The sequence below is a fragment of the Agelaius tricolor genome, unplaced genomic scaffold (genome assembly GCF_023055355.1).
Source record: "Agelaius tricolor isolate 1412-34295 unplaced genomic scaffold, bAgeTri1.0.p SCAF_1, whole genome shotgun sequence".
Classification (NCBI taxonomy): Eukaryota; Metazoa; Chordata; class Aves; order Passeriformes; family Icteridae; genus Agelaius; species Agelaius tricolor.
Genome location: NW_027269261.1, coordinates 5950228 through 5972660, shown reverse-complemented (window position 1 = coordinate 5972660; position 22433 = coordinate 5950228). Strand labels below are relative to the sequence as shown.

The 22433-nt window shown below is 51.6% G+C and overlaps 2 protein-coding genes across 2 annotated transcripts in view; one reads left to right on the top strand and one right to left on the bottom strand.

The window, feature by feature from the left end:
* The window catches only part of ABHD12 (abhydrolase domain containing 12, lysophospholipase), a 38058-nt gene extending 35239 nt beyond the window's left edge, over positions 1 to 2819 (top strand). The window contains exons 10-13 of the mRNA XM_071419945.1: positions 6 to 88; positions 796 to 874; positions 1126 to 1253; positions 2143 to 2819. Coding sequence (XP_071276046.1) covers positions 6 to 88; positions 796 to 874; positions 1126 to 1253; positions 2143 to 2182 — 330 coding nt within the window. The 3' untranslated portion in view covers positions 2183 to 2819. The remainder of the gene's footprint in view (positions 1 to 5; positions 89 to 795; positions 875 to 1125; positions 1254 to 2142) is intronic.
* Positions 2820 to 4635: 1816 nt separating this feature from the next.
* Positions 4636 to 22398, bottom strand: PYGB (glycogen phosphorylase B). Its single transcript, XM_071419634.1, has 20 exons — positions 22056 to 22398; positions 19842 to 19943; positions 17883 to 17961; positions 16944 to 17047; positions 14891 to 15022; positions 12705 to 12816; positions 12230 to 12312; positions 11179 to 11322; positions 10745 to 10837; positions 10490 to 10636; positions 10209 to 10372; positions 9822 to 9936; positions 8602 to 8703; positions 8332 to 8479; positions 7751 to 7809; positions 6910 to 7051; positions 6580 to 6787; positions 6107 to 6241; positions 5928 to 5994; positions 4636 to 5696 (listed from the first exon to the last, which is right to left on the bottom strand). The coding sequence occupies exons 1-20, from the start codon at positions 22296 to 22298 to the stop codon at positions 5544 to 5546; spliced, it is 2532 nt and encodes an 843-aa protein (XP_071275735.1). The 5' UTR covers positions 22299 to 22398; the 3' UTR covers positions 4636 to 5543.
* Between the last annotated feature and the right edge of the window lie 35 nt (positions 22399 to 22433).

Here is a 22433-nt window from a genome sequence, read left to right as displayed (position 1 = left end):
CTCAGATATACAGATACTTCCCTGGATTTGACTGGTTCTTCCTTGACCCCATCACAACAAGTGGAATTAAATTTGCAAACGATGAGAAGTGAGTTCCCTCTTTGCTGGGGTTTCAGTTGTGGCTGCAGTGAGCCATGGCAAGCATCAATGAGGATAGACATGACACTGCACTCTGGCTTTTTTTTTTTGTTGCTGCATTGCTCTTACTGGAGTGATTTCAATTACTCTCACAGCCCTGAGAGCAGCACAGTGGAGCTCTGTCTTTTTAAGTTGTTCATAGTAAGGACAGATGCAACAGAGAGAACAGAGACTACTCAGGGATATCCTGATTGGGTTCATGCCATTTATGCTTTTCAAGTGTACCTTACATTTTAAACAGTAGCATTGGAACATGGAAGGAAGGTTTGGGAAGATTTCTTTGCTGTGTATTTGCCTAAGCCACCTTGCCTGTAATCACATTGTCTCCTTTTACTGAGTCTTTCATTGAAGGGCCAGAGCATTTGTGAGCTTCCAGTATTGAAACCAAGCCAGACCTGGGGGCAGGGGGGGTGATGATTTACAGTGGAATGAGCCACATTTCTCTGGTCTAAGCAGCAAGAAAATTTTATAAGCATGACTTTCACTAAAAAATTTTCTACAGACCAAATGAATGGTGCCCAGATAAGGTTTTAAATTGTAGTTAATAACCCACAGGACATGCTTGTCATTACAATTTTCTTTAAAATGCACACGTGTTGGTGTTGGAGAATGATAGGATTGCTCTGAGCCTTTGTGACATTGTTTTCTGTTTTACAGTGTGAAATACATTTCTTGCTCCCTGCTCATCCTTCATGCTGAGGATGATCCAGTGGTACCATTTCATCTAGGAAAAAAGGTACACACGTGGCTCTGCAAACTGATCTGGTGGGAGGAGCTGGTGTGGATAGAACACCTCAGCCAGGCAAGAAGTCAGTAATGGACAGGGGTAAAGCATAGCCCAGAGGGACTGCAGATTCTGTAGTGTGGCAAATCAGTGGTGCAACGAGGCTGAAGCTACCAAAGCCATGCCTGAGGGCGCGGTGGGTTTGGCAGGGGGAGCTGGCTCGGAGTGACACAAATCCCTCACCTGCCTCCCCTTGGGTCCAGCTTTACAACATCGCAGCGACGTCGCGGAGCTTCCGGGACTACAAGGTGCAGTTTGTGCCCTTCCACACAGACCTGGGCTACCGGCACAAGTACATCTACAGGAGTCCAGAGCTACCTCGGATACTGCGGTAACCGCGCCCCCGGGGCCGCGCTGGGCACCCTGTGCTCTCCATACTGGGCTGATGTGGCTCTGGGGTTTTCGGGATCCCCCCAAAAATGGCTGCTGTGGGTGTCCCAAACAGCGAAGTTTAGTAAAGCACAACTTGTCTGGGCCCCTTAGGCAGGCTCTAGAGCCACAGGCAATCTTAGCAAGCTCAGCTCTCAAGTGATTCTCAGCTTATTAGTGATTTTCAGCTCTTTGCTTGCTAAGTGACTCAGCAGCAGATGCAGGGAGAGAGAGGAGAAGCATTGTATGAGGTTCTACAGAGATGGCTTTATTGGCAGCTTCTGGAAGGGGTCTCAGTGACAGCTCTTCTCCTGAACTGGGCAGAAGTAGAGGTTCATATAGGGTTACAGGAGTTTTGGGAAACACCCTAATAGTAAGGGTGGAGGTGAAAAGTGACTTATTGTCTTACAGAGAGGTAACAAGGGTCTGAGTGCAGGAGAGGGGTTTCTTAGTTCCAGTCATCATGACTAGGCATTTGTTATCTTAGGCACCTGACTGCCAGGGAGGCCTTGCACACCCTGTGCTTGCTACACCGGGGCTGGCTTAGCACAGGAGTCAGAGCTCTCCACCTCCTTGCAAAGCAGGTTTTGGGAAGGGGAGCCACAGAAATCTGGGAGCACTTTCTGGCTCATCTCTGCTGTGAGCTGGATGCTGTGGAGGAGCTGTTTGCAGAGTGGTTGCTTCAGTTTGGCTCTTTCAGTGGGAGCCTCTGATGGGTATGAGAGCAAAGCTCAGTGCTGTTCCCTGTAGCTGCAAATGCTCAAGTGCTTGCCAGGGCAATGGGAAGACCTGCAGGCTGTAGCATGCACCAGAGTACAGGAGAGTCACTGCTTTGTAATTTCCTTTTCTAGGGAATTCCTGGGAAAATCTGAACATGAGCATCATCACTGAAGACTGCTTGTCAGCACAGAGATTTTCATTTCCTTCCTCTCTCTTTTTCCTCCCCGCTCCCTGTGGGTCAGTCTGCCGTTCTTCCATCCCTGGCCCTAGAGGAGGCCAGGGATTCCCATTCCAGTCCTGATGTGTACCCTTGGCAACTCCAGCTTCTGGCATCAGCATCTGTGACGGCAGAAGGAAGAAGTTCTTGGCTTCTTTTTGGACTTGGACAGAGGGGTGGTAACAGCCCAGGAGCCAGTACCAAACCAAGTGAAAAATGTAAGCGCAGCAAAGCCTCGCCCGTCCCTCGTGGTACTGCTGAGGACAGATGTTCCTAGGACACTGTGTCATGACCAAGGATGTTTCTTTCACTTTTAAACACTGCTGCTGTTTCTGGATCATGTAGAGATACATTTGTAGGCAAAAGGCTTTTGCCACGTCTCCTTACCACAGGTGTCTTGCTTGAGTTTGAGGTGTTCTCTTTCTAGAAAATACATGTTTTGCCTTTCCTCTTTGATCAGTGGCTGTAATTGCAAATACACGGAGGATCCAGGTAGTGAGAGGTATTTTTATTTAGCTCTTCAGTGACGATGTGCTGCAAATGTTGGGGTAATTGCACACATTTGGAAATAAAATGAAAGATTTTTTTTTTTTTGTTCTTCCTTTTGAAACATCTATGTAATGGGCAAGGCTAGTGCCCTTTCATCTTTCCTGTACCTTTTTCCTTCTGAACATTATTTTTTGCTCTCATCCCTGCTATTCTCTGTGGACCTCCTCCCCTTCTTCACAAGTATTCCTATTAGGATTGGAATGACACATGTATATAAACTGCAGATGTGGGCGTTTAAGCCAGAAACTGTGAGATTACTTTTTTGCTTGATCTCCTCTTCCATGGACAGTGTGTGCCCAGGCTGCTGGAATGGATGTCTTCCATTACCCCTGTACAAACCCAGACAGCCATGTGCTGCTTTTAGGTGAGAAGGGCAAGGGTTTTTTTCCTCAACTACTTTTTAACTCCTTAGGTTAGGTTTTCCTGTTCCTGACGGCAGTGCTGTTCCACTGTAGTTAAAAGCAGGCAGTGATAGAGTTTTTGATGCACAAATAAGTCTGGGGTGCCATTCCCCATCTCTCCCCCCCTGCCTTCTGTGCACTTCCAGTAGCACATCTTAGCCCCTCCGACACCCATTGTTCAGGAGGCAGAGGTGGAAATGAGCCTTTCCCACAGGAAGAGGTTCTGGGGGTGTCCTTGCCCTGCTTGGGGCTAAAAGTGGGGCTGGTTTATGCCACTGAAGAGCTCTGCACTGAAAGAGGAGTCAGTGACACACTGCCTTGCTGGGGTCCTGCCCCTTGTCAGTCCACACAGACAGTACCAGGTGCTGTAGGTTTAGTCACTAGTGCTCAAAGGGAATTGTGCTGCCCCAAGGATCCGGTCAGGGGTGTACAGCATAGTAATAAACTGCTCAGCATGCATCAGAATTATAGCTGCAGGCTCATACTAGCTGCAAAAGAGACAGTAGCTTGTTCTTGTACCAAGATTCTTCTGCCATTAGTGCAGCTGTCCCTGAGGTTTCTGACCCCTGATACTCACGACGTAGCTGTGCCACTACGATACGAGTGCGGCAACCTTCATTTATCGCACTGACAGACAGAAATACTTACCTGGCTCTGGAGAGTAACACACACATTCCAGTCAGTGCTGCTGCTGGCAGCTGGCTTGGGGCAAAGTGCAGCCTGAGCTGAGGCCTGCCTGGCTGCCTTCCTCCTGCTGGGACAGAGCTGGGAGTCCAGCACGAGAACTGCTGCTCTTGGTGGTCCCACCACCACCCTTCCTGTTAGCAGCCCAGTGATACGCTTGGAAATTTGAACTGAAATGTTTATCTAAAAGTGGTGTAGTTTTAATAAAGGCATTGACTGCTGATCACTTTAGCTTTACCAGTCTTACCTGGCAGTTTTTGGGACATTTTCCCCACACTGAGCAGGTCAGCTGGGTGTGGGGCTGGGCTGCAGTAGGGCTGTGTGTGGGAGGTGAGCTTGCAGCTGGGAGTGGGCAAATCGTTGTGGCTGCTGTCAGCTCTAGAGGAGCAACTCACCTGGAGCCCAGAGGCTCTGTGCCTTTCTTTTGGCTGCAGTTATGCTATTTTGGCTGAGACTATGCTTCTCCTCTGGGAATGGGGGAGATGGGAATTGCTTGTGTGACTTCTAGTTCAGGAGCTCTGTGTGCCATTTGCAGGGCAAACCCAACACTAACCCCCAGCCCAGTGCATAGAGTCAGCTGTCATGGGCACGTTATCCCCCCATGGTGGGGCCAGCACCCTGCCAGCTGCAAGGGACTACAAACCACAAAGCCACAGCTGGGCAAGGACAGCAGTGATTGCTGTGACCTGAACTTGGCATTGTTCAGGCATTGTGGCCTGAACTTGTTGCAACCTGAACCCAGAGGCATGGAGTAGTCACAAGTCAGTCCAAAGTCAAACCAGCAGGTGTTTGGGTTGTTTTAATGAGTTGGTGTCAAACAGGGCAGTACTGGTGCACTATACAGCATTATGGGTGTTAAACTGTGACCCCAGCACTGGGAGGGACATGTGGAGCAGCATGACCCTGCTAAGGAAGAGTACTAGGGATGTGATCCATGTTCACCCCGAGTAGCACACACACACAGCTGTATCTGCAGAGCCAAGAGCCAGCAGGCTCAGCTGCCCAGCTGGCAGTGGCAGGTACAGCCCTCCCTGTGCAGAGATGGAGGCTAAAAATCCCTGGAGTGGCTTGGTTACTGGGCCTTTAGTTAGGGAAGAGGTGTGGTAGGAGGCTACAGTAAGCTCTGTGGCAAGGAAGTGGCTGATCCCAGGCTCTCCTGCTTCTGGCACAGTGTTTGTGCCTGCCCTGGGGCCAGCTGCTTCCACAGTCAGCCCCCCCTTCTTTAGGTGATACTGGGGAAGGGGATGGGCAGGGATTGGCCTCTCCCTCGCCCAGCTTTGGGCCTGGCAGACCCCTGCAGGAGAAAGACACACTCTGTGTTGGCTAATCCTACTTGTGTGGCAGGGTCAAGGAGGCCAGGCACTTGCACACAGGTGCAGGGGAAGGTTTACTTGGAAAGCCCTTGTTAAGCATGGAGCACAGCCGTGGAAGACTTATCCATGGTCATCTCACTAAAAGCACTATGCAGCACATGCAGGCTAGATAGGTGCAAACACAAGGTCCTTTCTCCTGCCCTCCAGCTCTTGTTCCTTGGTCAGGGCTCCTCCTCAGAGCATCCTTCTATCCCTCTGAGGGAAAGGCCTTGTTTCTGCAGAGCTGAGCCCATCTGACTGGTAGTGAAATGCAGGTGAGGCCTCCTGCGATGGGAGCATATCCCTCCTTCCTTCCCTTGGTGCTTGCATCAGTTTCGGGGCAGGTTGGGCGGGGGGATTGCTGTGGCAGAAGGCTCCACCCCCCAGATCTCACGGGCATACTCCGTGATGGTTCTGTCACTGGAGAACTTGCCCGAGCACGCAATGTTCCTGATCACTTTCCTCGTCCATTCACGGGGATCCTGGGAAGAGGAGAGGCAGTGTCAGTACTCAGCTGCTCACTCAGCTCCGTCCTGGCTTGCAGGGCACTGGCTAGTTTAAAACCCCTTAGTGTGGGGCTGCTGAAGCAGCCAAACCTGCCTCACCCTGCCCCAGGGCACCCACATGCAGCGGTGTCCATGAGAAGGGCTCCACTGGAGCACACTCATCCCAGTTACCCCCAGTGCTCCCACTCAGCAGTGGGCAAATCTTACCATGAACAGCTGGTCCACTTGCCCTTGGCACTTGATGTAGGCCTCATAGTCTGCAAACACCTTAAACCTGAAACCCAAAGCAGAGTCCGGCTGGGGTTTGCCTTCTAGGCAGGACAGACATCTTCCCTCCCATGAGCAGGCAGTGCTCCCCCCTGCACAGGGATGCTCCCAGGACTCACCTGTCGTGGTACATGAGCATGTTCACCACATCCTTGAAGCAGCCGGGGTCCCGAGGGGAGAAGAAGCCGCTGGTGATCTGGTCGATGGCCTGGCGCAGCTCGGGCAGGCGCTCGTAGTACTCCCGGGCATTGTACCTGTGCCAGCAGAGACAGCCTCAGGCACTGCTGCTGCTCCTCCTTGTGTCTGGGCAGGGAGGGCAGGCAGGGATGTGGGACAGCTCCTGAGTGAGGGGCCATGCTCCCAGGGCTGTGCCCATCAGAGCTCGTGGCTCAGACCAGCAGCAATTTCTGATACTTCGTGTCATGTCCCACTGCTGACTCCTTGCAGCCCAAGGCAAAGACTGCCTCCAGCCCCCTGCTTTTTCCTGCTCCAGAGCTGCCCAGAGAGGAAGGTGTCCCTCCCAGAGAACACGGCTCTTCCCACCAGAGCTGAGCCCTGCATCCCCATCTGACAAGCCCTGGCGTTCACCAACCCTTTCTGATCCAGGGCCTCCACATCCTCCACCCGCATGCCAAATATGAAGAGATTTTCCTCGCCCGCCTCCTCAGCCATCTCCACGTTGGCCCCGTCCATGGTACCAATGGTGAGGGCCCCGTTCACCATGAACTTCATGTTGCCAGTACCCGAGGCCTCCGTGCCAGCTGTGGAGATCTGCTGGGAGAGATCCGCTGCTGGGATCACTGCCAGGTGCAAGAGAAGTGGGAGTTAATCCTTGGCAAATTGCAGCTCCCCACAACCAGGACTGGCCCTTCTGACCTCGCCCTCAGCCCAAACAGCACAACTGTGAGAAGATTAGACATACCCTTCTCAGCCAAGGACACCCGGTAGTTCTCCAGGAAGATGACCTTGAGCTTGTCCCCCACGTAGGGGTCGTTGTTGATGACCTCACCAATGGATGTGATGAGTTTGATGATCATCTTGGCCATGTGGTAGCCAGGGGCTGCCTGAGGAAGAGCAGTCCAGAAATGGGGAAGGCTTTTAAGGAAGGGAGAGCATAAGAGATAACAGTGTGGGGTTCTCACTGCAGTGAGTCTGAGTCTCACTTCTGCTGTTCACATGGAATCACAGCATGGTTTGGGTTGGAAAGGACCTTTGAAAGATATCTAGTCCAACCCCCCTGCAATAAGCAGGGACATCTTCAACTAGACCAGGTTGCTGACAGCCCCATCCAACCTATCTTGAATGTTTCCAGAGATGGAGCATGTATCACCTCAGGGCAACCTGTTCCAGTGGGTCACCACACTGATTGAAAAAATTTCCACCTTAGATCTAATCTAAATTAACTCTTCTTCAATTTAAAACCACTATCCCTTGTCCTAGCACAACAGGTCCTGCTAAAACATTTTCCCCCATCTTTCTTAAAAGGCCCACTTCAAGCCCTTAAAGGCTACAATAAAGTCTCCCCAGAGCCTGAACAATTCTAATTCTCCCAGCCATGAATTAGGAAGAACACCCTATTGGGAGGAGAAGTCCTGAGCCATGGGGTAATAGTGATGGAGCCTTGCTCAGTCCAGTTAGTTCATGGAGGTGTTCCCTGCTGCTGGCTAATCTACAGCAGGCCCAGCAAAGCCACAGAAAGGGGACAGGACCTTCCCCATCCACCCCCCGAGCCACGCATGCATGGAGTCTGGAATGCAGGTTACCTTTCCTCCAATCATAATGGTCCTGGGCACAAAGGATTTGGATGGATTACATCTGATGCCTGAAAGAGCAGGGATCTTTCTTCAAAATTTTTTCAAATTTGAAAGCTCAAATTTGATCTTAAAAAAACCCCCAAAAAATTAAAAATCTTCAGAACTGAAGATAAGCTGGGCAGAGTTTACTGCCTGATCAGAGGTGGGCTGGGTTCTCAGCCCATGTCACAAGGACCCATCAACCTTGTAGGACCCTGACGCCCAACCAGACATCTGCTGGAGCTGTGGTGGGCAAAAAAAGGCCACAGAATCCTTGGGGATTCAGATCCTTGGAGAACTCCTCAAGCCAGAACAATGCAGAGCTCCAGTGACTTGCCGCCCTTTGGGAATGGGCAGGGGCCCCAAGTATACAATGGGAAATGGGGCCTTAACTTGTACCAGGTCAGTCTCGACCTGTAGAACAGGTGTGGAGGTTACCTGGGCTGGAGATTTGGGCTGTGAGCTTTTCCCCAGAGCTCTGTATGAGCCTTCAGCCACTCTGTCTTCCCTCCTGGAGAGAAGCCCTGGCAGTGAGAGGCTGGGGGACTTACGGTTGTAGAGGGTGATGGCGTGCAGGCAGTTCAGCAGCTGCCGCTTGTACTCATGGATTCGCTTCACCTGGACATCAAACATGGACATAGGGTTGATCTTCACCTTGTAATGCTCCTCCAGGTAGGCTGCAAACTTCAGCTTGTTCTCCTGGCAGAAAAATTTGAGGAACAGGCATGAGTTGCCAGGGCTTGCATCAGAAGTGAGCATTTGCTGCTGGGATGTTCCTGGCAGCATGGTGCTTTTAGCCTTCCTCCCCCAGTGCACATTACCTGCTTGACTTTTGCCACATCCCTGATAAAAGTCTCATTATCGATGAACTCCAGTAGCTTCTTCAGCTGGCTCAGATCTGTGATAAAGCCTTCCCCAATTTTCTAAAACAACAAATCAGGAATGTCATGAGACACTTCACCCAGTCCACAACTGCCCTTTCCCAGCAGAGGTGCCACAGTCCCCCTTGGGAACTGGAAGAGGCAGTGTGCCACATTGGAAAAGGGGCACATAGGAAAAGAGGCACAGTTTCTTATTATGAGATTATTTCTCTGCATCACAAAGAAGCCCAATGGAAACAGGGCACTTGCAAAAATTCAGACAAACCCCCCCCCTCAAGGAGTTTTAGCAGGAAGAAGGAGATGTGTGCACATGTGCCATGGCCTCCTGGCAGCTGGAGAAACCAATGGGCAGGACATGAAGATTCATTTAACTACTGGATGATATTCAGTCATGGCATGTTGCAGTGTGATGTAAAAACCTGCCCTAAAGGGCCTGGGAAATAAAAGGGACAGAACTGGAGCTGGGCCTCCATGAGAGGAGCTCCTTTGTGCCTATGAAGCTGAACACTTGTCCAGACACCCTATGGTTGTGCCTGTGTGCACGTGTCCCACAAGGGCAGGGACCAGATCCAGATTTCTGCCGCTTTTTTTGGCCAACTCTTCATCATCAGCTTTAGAGCCCTGCCAATCTCACACCTACACGTGCCACAGCATGGTCCTCCCAGGCTGTCCCCACAGAGCTGCCAGGTGTCACATGTCATGGACATATTTTCTGAAAAATACTTCTGCTAGGCTTTTTCTCCTGAGAAGCTGAGAAGCCTCAGAGGAAAAGAAAAACAATAATTATCTGCTGCTGTGGAATGTAACAGGTGCATCTGGGATTGGTCCATGTGAGCTGTTTTTTACTTGATGACCAATGACAGCCCCCTGTGTTGAGGCTGTGAGCAGTCACAAGATTTTATTATCATTCTTTTCTATTCCTTTCAAGCCTTCTGATGAAATCCTTTCTTCTATTCTTTAGTATAGTTTTAGTATATAATTTTCTTTAATATAATATATATAATAAAATAATAAATCAGCCTTCTGAAACATGGAGTCAAGATTCTCATCTCTTCCCTCTCCTGGGACCACCACAGTCACCTTCAGGGCTGACCAGACCACAGGAAGAGGTGACCAAAGGGATCACACTCAGCTCCTCACTTCACATGATCACCACTCACCTCAGCAATAATGTCAGCCAATCCTGGGTTGCACAGCAGGAGCCAGCGCCTCGGCGTGATCCCATTGGTCTTGTTCTGAAACTTTTCTGGCTCCAGTTCATAGAAATCCTTGAACCTGGAACACCACGGAGCTCTGAGCCACCCACCACCACCCGAGCTACAGCTGAGCCCCCCCAGTGTGTGCTCCTGACTTAGGGCAGGCTCTATCACTCTTTGCTTCCTCAGCTGTACTGCCAAGAGTTTCACCAGCTCCAAAGGGAGAGAGTCTCCCCAGCAAGGCAACTAAAGCAGAGCTGGGACACCCAGCTGCCCCAGCTAACCCTTCCCAGCCGGCAGGCAAAGCCCAGTGAGGGGAGGGGGTGTGCTGCTGGCTGTGTCCCAACTCACACCGAGTTCTTCACGATGTCGGAGTGGATGCGGGCCACGCCGTTGACGGCGTGGGAGCCGATGACGCAGAGATGAGCCATGTTGATCCTCTTGCAGTCCCCCTCCTCGATCACCGACATCCTCCGCAGCCGGTCGATGTCCCCCGGGTACAGAGCTGCCACGCGCTGCAGGCAGGGAGAGGGACATGGGTGACACAGCCACAGCACCTGGGAGCACTCCCATCCTAAAGGCGGTCACACCAAGGTCCCCAGAGTCCCCGCAGCCTGGCGCCGGCCCCTTACATCCAGGTGCATTTGGTTGAGGGCGTAAATGATCTCCAGGTGCCGCGGCAGCAGCTTCTCAAACATGGAGACCGGCCAGCGCTCCAGGGCTTCGGGCAGCACGGTGTGGTTGGTGTAGGCACAGGTCCTTTTTGTGATCTCCCAGGCCTGTGTTGCAGACAGCAGCTTAGTGCACGTGCACCCAGGCCAGGCAGGAAAAGGAAATCCCACAGGTCCTTCCCCTGTGAGCTCCCCAGAGCTCCCAGCTCTGCTCACCTTGTCCCAGTCCACCTTCTCCACATCCACCAGGATTCTCATGAGCTCTGGTATGGACAGGGCAGGGTGGGTGTCATTTAGCTGAATAGCCACCTGTAACACAGACTTGCTGGTCTCAGTTCTGGCAGTGACAGGACTGTGACAGTGCCCTGCATGCATGGGGTTGGCTAAGGGTCAGCCCCAAGGCTCTTCTCATGACTCACAACCCAGAAACAGACAGACCTCTCAGTAATGGAGCTATTCAAACTTCACAAGTTTTGCTCCAAATTGCAATTTTTTTCCCTGGGAAAACAGGCCTGGAGATCATCTGTTTTACAACCCAAATTGCCAGGGTGTTTGTATAAATGCCCCCATTTAGTCCTGAGCATCCTGCTCTCCCTCGAGAGAGGCAGGTCTGGCTGAAATTTCCCCAGTGCCTCTGCCCACTGACTCACCTTGTCTGGGAAGGTTTCAAAGCATGTTCTCACAGGGTCTCGGCAGCCAAACTTGGAGGACTTGAAGCGGCGGATGATGTCCTGGAGGGTGGCAGCCACCACGAAGTACTCCTGCTTCAGCCGCAGCTCCTTGCCTTCAAAGAACTGCAAGAGGGGGCACCACATCCATCAGAGCTGCAGCTGCCATCCCCACCTGGCAGCCAAAGCCCTGGAGATGCTCCTCTCCACCCCGAGGGGCTTCCCAACAGGCTTCACACGTTTGGCTCCTCACCAGGGCAAATGTGGGTGTTTCTCATCTGTCTCTGATGTGGACAGCAGCTGTAGGGACTCACAAAGGGGCTTGGCATCCCAAACAGCTGCTTCCAGAGAGAGCAACTGAGAGAGAGAGCCTGCCCCATCCATGCTACTCCTACAGAGCCAGCATAGATCCCTCCCTCGTGGCAAAATCCTTTGCAGGGTTTTTTGGCAAAGGATTTTGGGCTTTCTGCAATAGCCAGGAGTGTCTCTGGACACAGCAGCTGCCTCACACACACTATGCTTTCTGCTGGTCTATTTTAAAACACCAGCAGGTTTGATAGGGTGTGAGGCAAAGTGCAGGGGATTTGCTTTTCCAGATGCCAATCCATGACTAGATATGAGGGCTCTTCCCTTTTGGACCCAGGGCCCAGTGAGTGCTTGGCCTGGGACAGCACTTGCAGTGAGAAATCCCTTGAACTGGGGATGGAAATGAGTCCCCACTGTGTAAACTGGCAACTGCCTTGAAATTGAAGGAGTAATGTCTTCCTCTCCATACAGTATGGAACAAAGCAGCTACACCAGACAGGTGTAGCCATATGGGCCAGACTCTCAGCTGCTAATCAGCCAGCAAAGACCCTCTGGAGCCAGCAGAGCCACTCCTGTTCACTGGCAATTATAGGGACAACCTATTCTGTATTAAAGCAGAGCAACAAGCATCAGATGGCCATGACCTTCCAGTGTTGGCAAACAAGGAGATACAACTGCAAGAAGGAAGATTCTGAGCAACAGGGAAAGAGGCAAGCAAGTCACTCACGTTATCATTTGGGTACAGCACTCTGGATATGTTTTCTGCCAGGTTTCTGTCCAACACAGCCTCGATGTAGTCACCCATGTTGACTGCAGGGAGAGAAACACACACAGCATTGCAGCAGCTGTAGAGATTCAGGCAGATCCCTGACACCACACTTTTCCCTCTTCTCTTGCAGAGAGGTTTTGTAACAGGAATATTCAGGCTGGTACTAATGGAACAGGATGGGAATGTACATGTGTGAAAGGCACTAGAGTGACAGGAGGAGATGGGTGGGTATCCTGGTGTATGAGGGCTCTGGAAGCAGCTGGGAAGTAGTGTGATCCATGGATGTGCACACAGTGCTGTGGTTTGGAGATAGCTATGAAATAAACACAAAGCAGGGCAGATGTGAAGTGCTGCACCATGCAGGTGCCATGCACAAAGGGACAGATGTGTCCCAGCCTGGCCAGAGGAGAGGCAGTGGAGGGACAGCACTTACACTCCTGGAGGTTGAAGTCGTTTGGAGCCTTGGCAGACCAGAGTCTCATGGTGTTCACAGTGTTGTTCTTGTATCCAGGCACTGGGGTGTCGTAAGGCATGGCAAGGACAACCTGAAAAGGACAGTAAGAACAACCTGAAAAGGACAGTGTCCCCCCCTGGTTACAGCACAGTGATCTGGAGAATGTGGGACAGTGGCTGAAACCTCTGCAAGAAGAATCCAGAGGACAAAGACAAGTCCTGGCTGTGGAAGGAATCTCACCTCACTAAAATACATGTGCTGAGCTTCACAGACTTCCCTGCTATGATGGGCACTTCCACCACCTAATGGGAAACATTCACAGGAGAACCAGAGCTGTCTGGAGCTTTACTGACCAACTTGACTTTCAACCCCATCAATGACATGCAAAAGAGACTTGCAGGAAACCTGCTGACCTTCCTGTATTAACTGGAGTACCTATCAAAGCACTGAAAACACCCTCAGCTGCCCACTGGGATTCTGTTTGTGCTGGGAAAAAGCCAGGGCAGGTTGGACTTTTGTGTTTCCATCTGGAATTAACTCCACAGCCTGAATCCTGCCCATTAGCCTTCTGCAACCTGCCAGGACCAAACCCTACAACTGCAGCTCCATTTCCAGAGCCATCCACCCAATATTCAGAGTTTGTTGAACCTGCCTGGATAACTCCACTGAGATCTCCAGCACCTGAACTGAGCATGAGTGTGAAACTCCTTGTGCAGTTTGCAGATGATGCTTAAGCTTCAGGAGGCTACAGGGAGTAACCCTGGACCTCCCAGTTCACACAGCAGGGAAAACCTGGGCAGATCAGCATGTGGGTCATGAACAACAGCCTCTTTGTGCTGGCATGGGCAGCAGCTCCCCTCTGGGGACAGCCAGCAAGAGCTCAGGCTCTCCAAGCTGCTGTTACCAGCTCCGAACATGGAAGCAGGCAGGGAGCCTGGCCAGGGACTGGGGCACACATCACATGAACTCAGCCATGCTATATTTGGAGACTGCATCTTTGGCTTTTTTGAACCTTTCCAACTTGTTCCTTTAACAGCACTATCTGAAAAGTCACCTCCTTGTAGGAAGCAGTGTTTGGGATCCCTGAAACCCCAGACTACCACCAGGATCAGAAGAGAGACATGTTGAACTGCAATGGCACTTGGTCCCCAGATGGATGCCTGCTGCACTTGGGGGCCAGAGAGCTCTGGCACAGTGCTCCCAAGAGGTTCACTGTGCTGGGGATGTGGTGTCGAACCCCTGCACTGTTAACGTGGCAATGACCTGGGTCACTTCACAGCCTCTGACAACCAGAGACAAAATGGTTTATTTCTCCTCTGAGCAGGCCCAGGTGACTCTGTAACAGCTTCAGCTCTTGGTGCTGAAGAGAATGGCTGAGCTCTGTGGCTGTGAGCTCCTCGGATTAACTGAGCTGGTTCATCAGGCTGAGAGACCGCTGAACATTATGGGAACAAGGCTAGGTCATCTCCCTGAATCACAGAGAAATTAATTGTCCTTCCTTCCTCCAGCCTGAGTAGTGCTTACAGAGGAGAGGCTGAAGCATTTTAGATTCACCTGTGTCTTTGATAGCAGCAAAATGGGAATGCACCCCCATGATGCAGTAGCCTGAACAAGCACGAGCTCCTGAAGTACAGCATTACCTCCTCAGCTGTGGGACAGGCTGAAGGAGTGGTGGTGCTCCATGATGCCACAAAACAAGGCCTCCAGGCATCCTGGAGACTGGAATCCACACCTCTAGCCTCCCCTGACAGCACCCTGCCCATTGGGCTGCTCTGGGAAAAAGGAACTTGCTCTCACAACAAGAGTTAAACACCCACAGCGTTGCTCCATGCCTCTGCACAGCAGCAGCATCAGAACCAGCTGAAAATCCACAGTGTGAATGGCCAGCAGCATGGAAGGAGCCTACAATTCTCCTCCAACATAAATCCATGTAAGACTGTGCAGCTTTGCCCTGGAGATCAACAGATCTCTCTTTTTTCTCAAATCCTGCTGCAACAATTCAACAAAAGCTTTTATCTCCTCAAACCCCATAGGCTATGAAGTCACCTTTGTAAACTGAAGTTTGGCTAGTCCGGGAGAGAAGCAGAGCCTGAAGACCTCAGGCAGCCCCAGGGTTACCCTGTCCGGCCTTCCCCAGCCCAGCAGGGGGAGACTGACGGTGGTACCTGGGTGTCGATCCACTTCACGCCCTCGGCAGTGTGCTCCACGCGGCCGTAGAAGTGCACCGGGAGCATGTACTCGGGGCGGGCCTTCTCCCAGGGGTTCCCGTAGCGCAGCCAGTCGTCCGCCTCCTCCACCTGCAAGGGGCACACGGGATCAAGGAAAGCTTGTGGCTCCAGGAGAAGGCTGAACGTGGCTCTTCACTGGGAGACCGGTTTAAAAGCAAAGCTTCAGCAAGCTGCCTTTAAAAATGGATGTGCAGAGGCCTCTAGAGGATAGCCGGGTGTGAAAAATGCATGTATTTGATGATTGGCTTTTCGCAAATATTCAAATGAATATTATATGTGTTGTGTTAGAAAGTAATGCTGTATTAATTCTCTTAAGTACTGTGTTAAATATAGTTTTAGGTTATAAAAATTTTTAAAATAGAAACTATGTTATGTAGGATACTTTTTTTAAAGAGAGGACTTGCAGCGAGATAGCAGCCACAGGACACCTCAATCTTTCAGAGAAAAAGAATTTATTGCTCCATTATCAGGAGAAACCAACTTCTTCCTGCCTCGAAGGCGCTGTTAGGATTCAGAGGAAGAAGTTGATGATGACCAGACAGAATCCTGTATTTGAATAGAATTTCTGCATCATGTATGAAGTGTATGAATATGCAACAGGCTGCTGCTTTTAAGGGTTAATCCTCTGTTAACGTGGGTCCTTTTTCGGGCTCATGCTGCCCAGAAAAAGGTACCCGGACGTCTGTAACTCTTTGTTTCTATTGTCTTATAATGTCGTAATTCAAATTGTCCAAATTATTATTACTCTAATTGTATTACTATTTTTATAACCATTTTATTACTATTAAACTTTTAAAATTTTAAAAACAAGTGATTGGCGTTTTTCACACCAGGCTTTCCAAAGCTTGGATGATGCATCCCAGCTGGTATAAATAAATCAGCCTCTACAGATCTTTGTTAAGGTTTAAGCCATGCAAACTGCACAGACCCCTGCTCTCGGTCTGTCTCCAGGCCTTCACATCCAGTTTGACTGTGGATGCTGTGGAATATGTCGGATGTGGCAGCCAGTGGTGATGTTCCTGGCCACAAGCCACACCTGGTAAGCCAGGCCTTGTTAACTGCTCTGCCCTCTGCCAGAGGGGGATTCTCCCCTCAGCTCACAACTGTGGCAATGGGAGCGAAGTGAATCCATCGGAGCCACCCAGGCTGGTGTTATCCAGAGATGCTTTGTGCCTCCACGCATTTCTCTGCTGTGCGGGGAGGGACTTAAAGGAAGGGGGAGATAGTGGGACAAGGAGGGGCAAGGCAGGGGGGAGGGCCACAGCCCAGCATGCCACCACCCCTGGTCTTTTTTAAGAAACATGAAGTCAAATACAGGGGAAGCTTTCCCCTCCCTGTTTTCACCATTTATGGGGCCTGGCATTGCAGCTTCTTTGTGGAGAAGCAGGAAAAAACAACTTTCAAACCTCTCATGGTCCCTGACCTACAGAGTGGTATTTTAAGGAGAAAACGATACTTTATACCCCAAAGCAAGGTGAGTCTTCTAATGAAAACCATTTCCAGACACACACTAAAGGAAAACTGCCAGCTGAGGCAGTTTTTTTAGCCTATTTTCACTGGAAAATAGAATGATCACTAATGCTACAGGAAAATTCCTGTTTAATCCCTGTCTGCCACTGACCAGGGAACCCACAGGAGCAGCAATCACCCCAGACACTTGCCTATGTTCCATACTGATCAAACACATCCTTTGCCAGACACCTTCCTGAGGTACTTAGGCACATCTCCATCCTTAGCCTGACTGCTTTGCTGACTCACAGCCAGTCTGGATGGGTCTCTGGGGCTGTTGCAGCTGCACTGTGGAGACCCAGGCAGGCAAACCTCTGGTCTCAGCCGTACCCTGTGGCTCAACTCCCACATCATCTTGCCCAGTGATGGACTCAAATGCCCAGTTTAAGAGCAGCTCAAGGCACTGCAGTGCCTTTTACATCCAGGCCTTGTCCACAGCATGAAAGAGAGGGAGAAAGAGGGACCTGAGTTTTCCAAGTACCTGCCAGCCATCGACAATCTTCTGGTTGAAGATCCCAAACTCGTAGCGGATGCCGTAACCATACGCTGCCAGCCCCAGTGTGGCCATGGAGTCCAGGAAACAGGCTGAAAGGGTGAAGGAAACAGGCTGAAAGGGTGAAGGAAACAGGCTGTAGGAGCAGAGCATGGGCACTCTGCAAGGAACCTCACTCCTTGCTTGCTGCACGTGCTACAGACTGCTGTGCATGGAGATGAGGAGCTGCCACAACAGTGCTGCTGGAAATGTTCATTACTCAGAGGAAACCCATGTGCAAAAGGGAGACAAGGAGGCAGTCTGCAGCAGGACTCTATGCATGTCCTGCTGAGCAACCACAAATACCCAAAATTGCTGGTGACAAGGACAGATCACCAAAACCCCAAATCCAGCTTTGTTGCAGTGAGAGCTCTTCTAAACTTGCCTTGCTCTAAGCCTGTCTGCCCAGTACAGCAGAGCTTCTGACCCCAACCTGCTGCACCACCAGCTCCTTAACTATTATTGCTTCCAAAGGAAGCCTTTCCAGCCCTCAATCCAGGCAGTTCTGGTAAAGATCAGCCCCAGCATTTACTCTGTGCTGGGGAGCTCTCATCTCCAGCTGTCCCATGGGACAGGCAGACTAAAATAGCAGCCAGCAATCTGCCTGTGTGAGAGCTGTTGAGTGCCTCTGAGAAGTGAGAGGTTTCACAGGGAGGTGAGGAGAAAGGCTCCAGACAGCCTCTTCCAGCCACAGCCCTGCCTGCTGCACTGCAGAACATACACCTACAGCTCTGGGCTGCTCTCCCTGGGGAGAAGGTGTTTCTGGCCAGCCAGGAGCAGGCAGGAGGGTCCCACTAGCAGATGCCAGTGGTGAGGGTGTGACAGCCACACCACCCTCGGTCCCTGTGCACTCTGCATGAGGAGGGAACTCCCCTCCCCCTGTATTACCTGCCAGGCGGCCCAGGCCTCCATTTCCCAGACCAGCATCTTCTTCAATTTCTTCCAGCTCCTCCAAGTCCAAACCCAGCTATTGGAGAAAACCACAGCAGAACACGTCACCAAACAAACCCCATGTCCTGAGCTGCTCTCCAAGGAGCACAAACACATCCCAAAACCACCCACACTGAAGGAAATTAAACCCACAAGGTCTCTGATTCCCTCCCCACAAAGCATCTCACCAGCACCTAGTCCTTGGGCAGCCCAACTAATTGGAAAACAATTTAGCCCATCACCAGATGTTGCTTTCCCATGAAGAAGGTTTCCTTAGAGAATTCAGACAAAACTCTGATGCCCTAGCAGCCCCTCAGGTGAGGATGCCCTTTGACCAAACCTGGCATTGGTGACAATATGGGGGGAATGGTCAAGCCAGTGTGCAAGGGACCCCTGAGTACTGCCTGGGCAGGGGAGGTCATCCCTCTGCTTGTGCACTGAGTCCTTGAGGAAGGGCATGGCCAGGCTGGCAGCAGTGACTGCAGCATTCACCATCACTCTCTGTGCTTCCCACATCCTGCCCAGCCTGCCACCGAGCTCCTTGGCTGCAGTCTGTGGCTGGAAGTGGTTGCCTGCATCTCTTGAGCCATTTGTTCTGTGGTCTGGGGGCCCCTGCCAGAGGCAGGCTAAGGCTGCCAGCAGCAAGGACTCTTCAGGAGTCCAGGGGTGCAGACTCTCAGGGGGCAGCAGCAGCTCACCCCGGTGCCAGGGGGGACAGCACGGTGTCAAGTCAATACAGCTGCTCCCCAAATTGTTTTCCCAGCACTTCAACGGTCTGCAACCACAAGATGGGAAAGCCTCATGTGCAGAGTGATGGGGACACAAACACTGAGACAAATTCTCTCAGTGACAGAGCCATGCTGGATGTGAGACCTTTGAAGCAACCTGGCCACGGGCCATGATGAGCTCCACAGGCTGGAGGCTACAGCAAGGGAAGCCTTGGCCTGTCGGGCCAAATCTGCACTTGGAAAATGTCTTGCAAAGGAACTTAGAGGAGGTTCCTGGAAAAAGCCAGCCTGCTCTCTGAGGCACAATACCTCAGAGAGGAAACAGGTGCCTTCCTGGAAATCCCTTCCGATCTCTTGGCAGGGAAAGTGCATGCCAGGATGTTTCAGCAGCAACTGTAGCACCTCACGTAGAGAGACAGTGAAGTGCCCAACTTCTGCTACAAAGTGAACCATGGATCAATCTGGTAGGGCAGAGGGGAAGCTGGGAGAAATAAAGGGTTTGGGTGAGAAAGCCAAAAACCTCATTCTGTCAGAAAAGGTCACTTGTGCTGTTGCAGAGGTGCCTGCAAATAACCATATAAGTAAGTAACAATGGCCTCACATTAGTGATTGCCTTGGTGATATCCAGCTATGTTTTTTTCAAGATGGAAATCATCTGAGGACATTTTATTTCCAGCAAATTATTTCCCTCCTTTCTCCTTTCCCACCAATTAACTTCTACCTGCCAGCATGGCTGCTATGCCTTGTGTACCTCAATGTATGAACTGCAATTTGGTGTTTTGCTGCTCGAGTCCCAGTCTCTCCCATTAGACTATATCTCCTGTGATAAACCATCATCTCTCCTACTAATGGAAAGCTCTTTGCAGCCTGTGACTCTCATGTCATTTAGGATACTGGGTGTTGTTTTCAGTACACACTTTTGGGTTCTCCCATTCACTACAGGGTGGTTTGGAAAATGTACTCCAACTCCAATGGCAGTTTGGAAAAATGTACTCCAACTCCAAGGAACCCCAAGGCCCCCCTATTGTCTTCTCTAGAGAATGAAAAACACTAAGAAAGAGCCAAGTTCCATTTTGTGTAGTCCAAATAACAACCTTCTCAGGCGAAGACCTGAGAAATAAAGATACTCAGCCATCTGTGTATGGAAAAGTTTAGCCTCAGGGGGACCCTGGTATCCCCAAGACTTTACCTGGTAAATGGCTTCATCACAAGCATTCTGCAGGCCCAGGTTCACCATGGTGTTCTGCAGAGTGCGGCCCATGTAGAACTCCAGGGACAGGTAGTAAATGCGCTGGGGAGGCAAAGCGAGACGCTTACACACAGCACAGCACTTTGCTTTCACTGAAGCTGCTTCAAATCAAGAGCAGACCCAAGCATTTTCCAGAGCAGGGATGTCTTCCCAGACTGGCTTCTGGCGCCTGCTCCTGAACACCACGCACCAGAGTTGTTTGTCAGAAGAATTTCATGCGGGACGCCGGCCAAGCCTCCACCATGCATCTCCCTGCCAACAGCCTTCTATAGAAAAATCTCGCTGCCTGTTAAGTGTTTCCCTAATTAACTCAGGGCAACTATTATCTAGGATGCTGAATGATATATTTATACACTGTCAGGCTCAGCTGAGGTGATGTTTACGTTGGGCTTTTAAAGTTTTACTAGGCTGAGCTGATCCAGTCTCCCAAAAGCCAGAGCAAGCCCCCTGCCCCTGCAGGCTGGCTGGGCTGAGGGCCAGCACCTTCCTGTGAGTAATTTTCCAGCACTCCCATCTCATGGGTCCTCCTGCTCACCCCACACTGAGTTTCACTCCCGTTTCACCCTGTTGAACAAGTAAATTGTCCCATAGGTGGCAGGGTTCCTGGCACAACTGTGCAGTGACCTTCCAAGTTTGAGAGGAGCCGTGTCTGTGCTGCAAATGCTAACGAAAGCCTCTCTGTGGGATGAGAAGCAGGCTGTGCAAACTTTTGCCCTCACTCAGATTCATCCCTATGGATATTTCTATAAATAAACCAGAATTCTTAATGGAGCAATTACCTGACTTCAAACTGCGCTTTCCTTTGAATCTCTTCCCACTGTAGTGTGGAATTTTTCCTGCTAAGCAGCAGCATTCCCCACTCTGCCACCTCTGCTGGGAGTCTGAAAGGGTCAGTCTGTTCCCCAGGGCTCATCAGAAAGACAGGAATCATCGCACACAAATGATCTGCTCCTTTCAGTCTCCCATCTCTAATGAAAATCTAAGTGTAGAGGACAGTAAGCAAACTCACTCCAGTCTCCTCTGAGCCTTTATGGGATCTGTGCAACTCCTTCTGTTGGTGCTGCAATACAGATCAGGGCACATTTGTGTGAGCTGGGAAAAAAGGGAGAGTCCCATGCACCAGTGTAACTCTCAGTGCACATGCAGCCATTCTGTCGTGAAAGTGCACTTTGTTTCTTGTGTCAAGGCAATATTCATCATCTTGGGAAAAGAGCTGACTCAGGGAGGTGGCTGCCTGCCTGCACCCTGGGAGGGTATCTGTCTTTCTCTGTACACACCTGCTCTCTGTGGCTCTCCAGTCAAGTGCTGGATTAGGTCTTAATTCAAAAGGATTAAGTCTGAATTATGTCTTGCACCCCCCAATACCTCCAGCATCACTGTTCTGACTTGGCAAGTGACGAGGAACCCCTGGGTTTGGTGACCTGGGAGAGCTTATCTGGTTTTCACAAGGCAAGAAACTCCTCTCCAGCCTCAAAGCTGAGCTGCCTGCATGCCCTGCAGGAGTGAAGTCAGGACACAGCTGTGCTGAGCCATGGAGGTGATGATGCCCACAGGGACACACCGCAGCAGTGTGAGTGCAGGACGTGACCGTGGTGGAGCATGCAGAGGAGCTGGCAGCAGCAAGGCCCATGCAAGGACCTGCTCAGAGTGGGACCACAGGGGACCTGGCTGTGACAAGGTGCAGGGGGACGCAGTTATGGGGGTGTCTGAGGGGGGACAGTGCTGCAGCAGGGTTCAGTGGAACACGACTGCAGAAGAGTTTGTGGAGACACAGTCACGGCAAACTGCACAAGGGACATGGCTGTGGTGATGTCTGTGGGGACATAGGCATGGCAAGATGTGCATGAGGGACACAGATGAGGCAAGGCTCATGGGGACACAGCCATACCGAGGTGTGTACAAGGGACACTGCCACGGGGACACAGCAACAGCGGGGTGTGTGTGAGGGATACAGGTGTCATGATGCCCGCAGGGAAGAAATCACTGTGGGATGTATGAAGGGCACGGCCATGGCAAGGCGCCCCACAGGCAGGTGCACGCAAGGGACAAGTCCCAGGGGTCACACCCACAGTGACACCTGGCAGGTAGACACGGAAACACCCTTGGTGAAGGCACAGCCGCCCAGCCCCCGTCCCTCGTCCCGCCGGGGCTCACCTTGGGGTCCCGCTCGTAGTAGTGCTGCTGGGTGCGGATCCAGCGGCCCACCAGGTGGTCGCGCACCGTGTGGGCCAGCGCGAAGTAGTAGTCGCGGGGGGTGGCGACGTTGCGGTCCTTGACGAGGGTGAAGTGGAGGTGGCGATTGAAGCTCTTGCGCACCTCGGCCACATCCCCCAGCCCCGCGATGCCCCGCACGCTGATCTGCTTCCGACGGTCCCCATCGCTCAGCGGCGCCGCCATCCCGCCGCTGCCGCCGCCGCCGCCCCGCCCGCGCCGCCGCTGCCTCCGCCGCAGCCGGGCTGGGGCAGGGCCGGGGCCGCCGCGCCTGCGCCTCCTCCGCCCGCGGCGAGGCGGGGCCGGCAACGCTGCCGGGGC

Bases quoted from the DNA above. Each gene is read 5' to 3' on its own strand.
- PYGB (XM_071419634.1), bottom strand. From the start codon at position 22,298: ATGGCGGCGCCGCTGAGCGATGGGGACCGTCGGAAGCAGATCAGCGTG. The intron at 12,817-14,890 runs GTACCACCGTCA...TGTCCTTTTCAG, and splicing joins TGAAGTGGATCGACACCCAG to GTTGTCCTTGCCATGCCTTA. The intron at 6,788-6,909 runs GTATGTCTAATC...TGCACCTGGCAG, and splicing joins GGTGTCCTTGGCTGAGAAGG to TGATCCCAGCAGCGGATCTC.